Below are 8940 nucleotides of genomic sequence, written 5' to 3' on the forward strand. Positions count from 1 at the left end.
AAATATTGTTTTGCAGTTATTTAACCATAGCACACACCATTTTGATCATATAAAGGGATGTATTCAGGGTGTTATGTTGCTCTTTAACAGCTCTGAAGGCCACCTCTGAGCAGGACACTGAACACTGCACTTGCTGTCAGCTAATTTAAGAAACCATAGCAGGGCAGTCAGGTGGTTTAACTGTTGTAGCACTTTAAGTTTATGCTGCTGAATATTACATGTTACTTCTGTGTCAGTACTGTATGTATTTATGTACTCTATGTATGTACGTGAATCCTGACTGGGAATGTCAGTGTGTACAGATGTACTCTATAACGATATGCATATCATCTGTGTTTTAATGTACTCTTTGTTGTCAATAAATACAAACAGAACATTACAGTTAAAACTTGGTAAAAAATGAACTTACTGACATCAGTTTACAGGCAGGTACCAAACATCAGCAGGTTTAAAGGCATTTAGTGTAAATAATGTGGGGTCACCACTCTCATCACTTAACAACAGAAACCTTCACAGCAGGGATGTCAAACTTCTCCCTTCTGTCAGCGTTACAAATTTCACACATGGACCAGATTGGAGTCTTTGCTGAGCCAATTCTGGCCCCCGGGCCTTATATTTGACAACCGTGCTTTACAGAGAGCAGTGACCAAACCTGAGTGTTTCAATCACATTTAGTGCTTATTTTTGTCTTTTATTCAACTTTTTAAAAAAAAACCCAAACAACTTATGTGCCACTTGTACACTGATATTTTAAACACCACCTAACTTCAAGGCAAGAGAGCTCAGTTTGACATTCAGAAAACACTTAACATGGATCTGCTTTTCCTTCTCTTCCTCTTTCTGACTGAAGAGTCAAACATAACTGAGAGCCAAAAGCTGAGATTTCAGACTGCTCTTAATGCTCAGATTCAAACTGTTCTTCTGTTCTTTGTATATCCCTAATATATGATGATGATGCAGCGTGGTTTGCTTTGTGACTGGTGTCTGGTTTCAACAAGCAAAGACGATAGCTAGACGAAGAATAACTCTTCATTAAGTGTTCAGATGTCCTGTTTATGGGGGAAAGTGTTTAAGACGAGCCTTTGCAAACCAGTGGTCACATCACATCAACTAAATCCAACTTCTATACACAGCCTATGCTCTTTTAGCTTAGAAGCCCCGCCCACTGGGTGTTCAAACCTTCTGTTTGCAGATAACAGCCAAACAGAAGACAGTTGGTTTAAAGAGGGAGGAGTTAAAGCAGCTTGTTTCAGACAGAGAACGAACTGAGAGGCTGTACCAAAGATTATTTTGAGCCTTGAATCATGGAAGGCTAGTCTAGAATCCAAGAATAAAAATGAGCCCTTTAATGTGCCGTTAACACTAAGTGCATCTTTTGGTTCATAAAATCACAGGCAGCACTAACAAGGTGCTGAGACTGAAACAAGGTCCAACTCCAGTTATCCTTTCCATATTAAGAGATGTGCGGACTATCAGGTTCTTTTATTTATTTACGTCCGCTGACCTTCTCAAAGTGTAGCTGGAATAATCAAACGGAGCCAGTGACACACGTCAAAAACACCCCCACATGCAAACCCGTGACATCAGCTGTTGCGCATCACACGGTGAAACACCAACACTGAACGTGTGTTTCAATGTTAACTGTAAATACGGGTAAAGGGATTGTGTTAAGGCAACACTGCGCACAGATACCTCTGAGGTTTGGATTAATTTGTTACATGAAAACAAGTCCGAGTTTCCAGCCAAGAACAGGAACTGCTGGGAGCACCAGAGTGATTACAATCCTCCTGAGACGGTCTGCTGTTTCAGTCCAAAAAGTTTCCTTTTGATTTTTGTATCTGGATAAAACAATTAAAGACAAACACTTTCTCATTCTCCTGTCTTCATCTTTGTGAAAATACAAAACCAGTCAGAGATTAGTTGACTCCAGCCTCTGTGGGGTCAGACTGGATTCAACGTGTTTCTGTGGTAAACCTTCTCCCACATCACCGTCCTGCAGATGCAGAAGAAATCCCACAAGTTGCAGAGGACGCCACGGTCGAACGGATTCTCCTCGTCCTTGCAGGTCTTCAGGTATGAGATCCTGTGGCGGGACATGAACTCCCAGGTGGTGCAATTGATAGAAATCAGGTACAAGTGGGAGCCTAGCAGCACCACCACAACCACGGAGAAAATCCCGACTATGCACAACGCTGCCAGCAGAAAGCCATTCACCCTGAACCACTGCTCCCACGTAAGAGCAGGAGAAATGCCTGACCTGAAACACAAGGAAATTACACAACAGGAATAAACTTAGATCTGTTTGGCTATAACAGAAGTTCATCATAAGAAAAAAAATCTGGATTAATTCACTGGTTTGTCCCATAAAAAGTTGTTTATAAGAAAACTAAACATAATTTAGCAAGATTAAAATCATCATCAGTTTGGTTGTTCACAGAATTTGCTGATAAGCAAACAACTGAACATCATAAGCCTGTTCTCACCCTGAATACTGACTAGTAGGTATAGAATGCATGCTTCTTTTTTTAATCTTATATACAAACAAAGCAGAAGACAATGATGAAATGCAAAAAACTGCAGTTCCTCTAAAGTCCACTTGAGGCTTGCTTCAGTTTAAACAAACTGCTTGCCTTCTATGGATAGTCTGCAACCATAGTGAGGTCACCCACTGCTTCTGGATGCCATATTTTGAAACTGAAATCAAGGTTGAAGAAGTTATCAGCTTCTTGACGCTTGCAGAGCACAGCCACATATGCATCTGTTAATAACAAAATACTAGAAGCGCAACCACCAAAACTGAAGCACAAACTTTTAGTCAAATCCATTAAAAATGCTCGAAAAAGGCATCAAAAGCATAAAAACGCTCAAACTGTTCAGTTCAGAGGCCCAATGGAGAACTAGCTGCTACAGCACACCTGGATTAACTGGTGAGTTCAATAAAAATCCCATTTACTCATTACTATATTGGACGAACTTCAATTTTTAGTGTTGCCACAGAGACCGGCACATAGCAAAACAGCAACGCAGTGGTAACACAAAAAAAAAAACAATGACTCTTTAAAAATGACAGCGTTGGTCACGTCACAGTGGTTATGTCCAGCGCTTATATACAGTCTATGATTTATCTTTGATGAGAAGCCTGCTGCCTGACAGGACAAAAACACTAATGGTTTCTTTTTTGGTTGATGGGGACATCGCTGTAGGCCAGAGGGAATACATGCATGTCTCAATGTTTAAACATCTGCTATAAAACTAAGCGGGATGTAGTACATTACATTACCTTGATAGAGTAATTTAAAATATTACATTTTTCACAGGGCAACACGAAATATCGGTTATGTATTTTTGAGAGTGAATGAATTAACAAAATCTGAAACAGAACATGCTACATCATCTTTGTTGTCACCAATTCTCCTGACTAAAGGCACATTTCAGATTTTATTTAGATGTATAAAAATGGGTGTTTAACAACCACGCTGCCAGCTGTTTGGCTGCCAGCTGTTTGGCTGCCTGTACTCAGAAGCTTGCAAAGTGTAAACTGACATGTTTTTTTTAAATTCATTCTTCTGTGTCCAGGGCAACACTGGTTTCAATAAATGTCATGAAATATTGTTGAAAGGTTTGCCCACATTACCCCAAGTGTTTTCTTTTATGCTTTACTCAGCTGATAATCTCTGATTATTACCCAGTAAAGTTTAATTACCACAGAGCTTACTTCTGCCTCTGTGTGTGCACATAAACCTCTGCTCCACAGCGGTGCCTTTAACTGGAAACCTTAAAATGAAGACGACTTGTACTTTATAAGTGTGCTTAAGCAACCTGTCACAGATCATCCTTACACAATTTAACCACTCAGTTCAGTGATGTTCTCCAAAAGTCACAATTCTCCAAAAGTCACAAGTTACCCAATTCCTTCTAAAGATAAAGCGGCAGAGCAGAGTACACTCAGTACAAGATAAGTTTTCACTGAGTCACTGCTGGAAGGCAAATTGAGGCCACAAATATTCCCAGCAGATAAGGACATTTATCTTAGAGGCTGGAGACGGGCGGAGGCATTTAGCAGACGTACAGAGCGACGTGAAGGCCCGACAGCAGGGTGAGCAGCTGCACCAGCAGGTAGATGATGAACCAGCGGTGGTTCCTCTCTCCCACGCAGTTCTCAATCCACGGGCAGTGGTGGTCGAAGCGATGGACGCAGCGTTTACACATGTGGCAGTGCTTCGCTCTCATTGGCTGCTGCTTGACACACATGGAGAGAAAATAAAATAAAGGTGCTGTTACTAGGAAAGGTTGATCGCTCTCCAGATTTTTTAGATGGTTTCTTTTGGGTAATGCAACCAAAAGAGAAAGTTAAATCCTTCTACAGCTGCACTGATTAGTTGATTAAAAGAAAATCAATCTGCAGCTCTTTCTGCAATTAAATCAGTGCTGCAAACAGACTCGCAGACAACGCCTCAGGGCCGTAAGAACATTTGTTGGGCTGTAAAAGTCCCTGATAAGGAAATAGGGGTAAGATACATGGGTGTGGCTGAGATCAACACAGAGAACATTTTTCTGCCACTGAAAAAATACAGTACAAAAGGTTTTGACTGAGCTTTGTCTGGCAAAACTTTCTTTTTCTCTTTCATGATGGAAACAAGCTTCCATACTTGAATGAACCAATGCACAGGGGGAATTTGGTTAATGCTGGCCTACAACTGAGTCTTTGCAAACTCTGACAGTGTCTGTGAGCCAGTTTGCAGGGCTTATTTAATTATAGAAGAAAAAATAAAATGAGACTTAATGTAGCAAATTTAAAAAACACAGTTTGGTTGTTAACCAAAGAAAATGACTGGACATCATAAATCTTTAAACAATGACAAAGGTGAGTCTGTGGCTCTTCTTGACTGGCAGGTGCAAAGTCTGAACTTCAAAGCAGAACATGTTTATAGCCTGGTGAAAAAAACAGTTTTAACCTTTTTAGATAATGTTTTTTATTTGTTTTTTTTATATAACTTAAACTCAGAGGTGTGGACGCTTTGATTAACAGGCGTGCCAACAAATAAAAGCTGGACAAAGCTGCGGTGACATTACCCATTTGATTTCACATTTTAAGACCTCGGCGTGTTTCTGCCACCATCTGAAGCCACGAGTGACCATACTTGGGCAGATTTCTGGTGCACAAAGGCGTGTTAAAAGCAGAGCCAAAGCCACAGAAATGGCCTCTATTCCAACAGATACTTCTTTTTATTTACTTTTTGCTTTCCAGTAAGCTCAGCTACCATGTAGCTTCCATCGTCCCATCAAATACTTTCACGCAGTCCAACCAACAGTCAGCCTGAGGTCCTGTCCACACACACAGGTCATGTAAGTGGTGGTATTAGGCTGCTGAAAACTGAGCTTTTCATTAGCTTTTTGTCTCAGGAAAAATTAAGACTTTGTTTTGCAGTGTCACCTTTTTTGTGAGATGAGACTGTGTGTTGTCTTATTGTTTGTTAGTGATACACCTAGGCTTCTGATTGGTCAACATTCCTGTATGGTTAGAGTTATGTTACCACCTGTTGCTGTGGCACTTTTGACAGTTCATGGCCTCGTTTTGTTTTTGAGTTTTTTCTTGTGACTTGTGATGCAAAACAGTGTTGCTGTTGACGGGGTCTTATAAACAAAAGAGGAAAATTCCAGTTTTTAAGAAATCCTCGTGTACGTGTGGATGTAGCCTCAAATTCACAATATTTTGAAAGCCAAGTTTCTTTCAGGAGGAGGATGTTTGTGTCTTTGGCACCATTTTAATATCAGCTGCTTCTCCTGACATATGATGCAGAAAGACACCATTTAAACCCAACACACAGAATTTGATGAGTTGGAAATGGTGAGCACTGGAATTTGGCAGCTGGCAGCAGCTGGCAGCAGCTGGTTACCTGCAGCAGGCAGTATCCACAGCGCCTCAAACGAGGGGTCGATGACTGAGGGATCATCGCCTCCATTTCTTCATTCGGACTCTGAGCGCCCTGTGTAACACAAACAGACGTCAGTCACAAGTGTTCACACGCACACAGAAACACTGCAACCTTTCAGCATTAATCACAGGTTAGTACAGGTTTTAGTCCATTTGCTGATAAGAAAACATCACATCACTGCTGACCTCTCCGCAGCAGAGAAAAGGCAGTTAGTGGTCACCACTATTACAAAACATTATGAAACCAACCTTTCACAAAGTGTTTTAATCCTTAAAGAAGGTCAATTAACTGCTTCTTATATAGTGCTTTTCAACTCTATTTGAGCATTCAAATAGCTTTACACAACATGTCTCATTCATCCATTCTATCTAATGTTCTCACTGACTCTGATAAACGCATCAGGAGAAACTCAGGGTCCAGTATCTTGTCCAAGGATACTTTGGCATGCAGACTGGAGCAGCCAGGGATTGAACCTTCTGCCTGCCTGCCTGCTGAGCCACAGCCAGCCCTCAAATTAGGATCTACTTTGAATTTGTAATCCAAGTCTTTTTAATTAAACTCACCTTGACAGTGTCATTGAGCACAAAGCCGGGGTCCATCAGGGAAACGGCAAAGTACAACAGCACTGACAGAACGACCAGCAAGAAGAAGAGAGCCGGCAGCAGCAGCTCTCCCTGCTCCTCACATCTCCGCAAGCCTACACACACACACACACACACACACACACACACACACGTAAGAGCTAACAAAAAGTAAGATATTCTCCAAGATTTATGTAGAAATGTGGCAGCTAAATAATCTTGCCCTCCTGTGTAGAGAGAGGGCAACCCTAACAGCGGAAAGGACTTTGGGTCATAGCATACATCCACTGTTTTCATAGTATCAGCTGTTGCCTTCAGAGCGGAGGTATTCTTTGACTTGTTGCAGAACAAACAGATTTAAATTCTCACTTGTTCCTACCACTATTAATTTTTAATTATGTGATTTGTTGGGGTTTCAGGGTGTATGTGTTATCTATGCTGCTGACTACAAAGCACACTACCCCTCAGGGATAATATACTTTATTTTAATCTTGATATTGAAAATGTACAAGAGACAAAAAAACAAAACAAACAAAAAAATCTTCATATTCGTTGAGACTGTAAAGTCACAAGTTGTTAAAACAAATGGGAAATTACTTTTTTCTTCATTATAACTCTACTTGTATACAACTTAAAAAAAAACCATATTATTATATGGGTTCATATGAGTATATTAAGGCCACTGTACATCAGATATTGGATTTTATTTTTTTATTTTTATTTAAAATTTTATTATTTGAATATATATGACAAATTATTCAGTCTGGAAAGGCGTTGCATTGAAATATTTAATTTAAAAATATTTAATTATGATATGACCATTTTAACCCCAAAAAATATATATTTATTGGAGGTTTATGTATCTATTTTTATTTAGGCTCATTTCTTGTGTTTTTAAATAAAAATATTATAATTTGTGGAGTAACGTGTAACAGCAACTGACAGATACATGTCAGGTGGTAACAACTACATAATTTCCCTTAATAAATGTAGGTAATATAAATAATAAAGATACTCGAAAATGCTCAAGTAAAATAAAAATCCTTGTAATTGGAGCCCAACTACCATTCAGCTCCATCCTGTTGCTAACGGCTAAAAGCTAGCTGGTTGCAGTCTGAGTGACTTACTAGTGTTGTGCAGGAACAGAATGACGGTTATGATCCAGGTGAGCAGTGTGTGAGCGACCCGGACCAGAAACCCGCTCCGAAACACGTTCTGCACCATATTAATAAAAGCACCTGTCACCTGTCACCGCTGCTAACGAGCCAGCTAAGAAGGTTAGCATTACCGAAATAAACACATATATATTAAATAAAGACCGAGAAACTTTTAAATATACTACAAAGCAAATGTAGAAATGTAGAAAATAATCTGGAGTCGATTACAGGCGTAAATACGCATTCAATCAAAAATAAAACAACCGACTTCTGTTTTTATGTTGTTCATTCAGTCTACTTCCTTGTTTCCCTACGGCGGCCTGTATAGGTCAAACCGTTCGAACTGACCATGCGCAAAAGGTTTTCGCAATAGTAAAATACGTCGGCTAATGTTACATTAAAGCACCGTTTATTTTAAGGAAGTCAGACTTGAATTTTGAAATGAAATTATGCCAAACTTTTTTTTAGAAAATTTGGCTATATTCCATTCAACACAGTGCAAATGGCTTGTAACTGAAAAACTAAAGGGACCAAAAATGGTCCCAGGGCCAAAGAAGGGTTAAAAAGATTAATTTCGAGTTTAAAAATCGTTTTTTCCCCATCAATAAAAATTCTTAGAAAACAGTGACGTCACTTTTTTCTCCCTTTTTGTGTGTGTAAAAAAGGTTGACACGAGCATCTGTTTCATTAACTCACAGGTAGTTTTGCGGGTAATGGCTAATCCATTTCTGTAATTAAGTGAGCGCAGAGAGTTTAGCCTGCTCTTTATCTTTGGCTGCCACCGAGAAGCTTCTAGAAACTGTCTGAAGCTTCTGGGAAGCAGCTGATTATCGGAAACTGCACAGGAAGTGTCAAGAAACGTTACTGTTAGAGGGTTAATGTGCCACACACTTACTTACAAATATGTAAGACTTAGTGGGAGGTTAAATCAACATCATTTTTATAAATTTGAGGTATTTTTTTTTATTATATAGCACTTATTGAAGATGTTGTTATAAAACAATCTGACATATAATCAAAATGTTGTGTAAGCCACAAATCATCTTGCTGAGAGCGCCATTAAATTATCAAGTCAACAAATTTATATTAATATTAATAATATAATTATCGGGGGGGGGGGGGGGGGGGGGGGGGTTGGTTTGGTGGGGGTTTTTTTTCCCAGTGGTGGATATAAGTAGGTGCTTTACTTAAAAATAAAAATGCCACAAGGTTAAAGAAAAATGTCCTGTGTTAAGTAATCAAAACCGAAAGTATTCACTATGACAC

General features: G+C 39.5%; 1 protein-coding gene across 1 annotated transcript; it reads right to left on the minus strand.

Moving 5' to 3' along the window:
- Positions 1 to 398: 398 nt before the first annotated feature.
- On the minus strand, positions 399 to 7741 carry zdhhc12a (zDHHC palmitoyltransferase 12a). Its single transcript, XM_085366892.1, has 5 exons — positions 7645 to 7741; positions 6500 to 6633; positions 5898 to 5987; positions 4070 to 4236; positions 399 to 2257 (listed from the first exon to the last, which is right to left on the minus strand). The coding sequence occupies exons 1-5, from the start codon at positions 7739 to 7741 to the stop codon at positions 1942 to 1944; spliced, it is 804 nt and encodes a 267-aa protein (XP_085223018.1). The 3' UTR covers positions 399 to 1941.
- Between the last annotated feature and the right edge of the window lie 1199 nt (positions 7742 to 8940).

Source organism: Diplotaxodon limnothrissa, linkage group LG12 (genome assembly GCF_057381915.1).
Source record: "Diplotaxodon limnothrissa isolate DT_005_m linkage group LG12, D_limnothrissa_male_GT1.1, whole genome shotgun sequence".
In the NCBI taxonomy this organism is placed as follows: Eukaryota; Metazoa; Chordata; class Actinopteri; order Cichliformes; family Cichlidae; genus Diplotaxodon; species Diplotaxodon limnothrissa.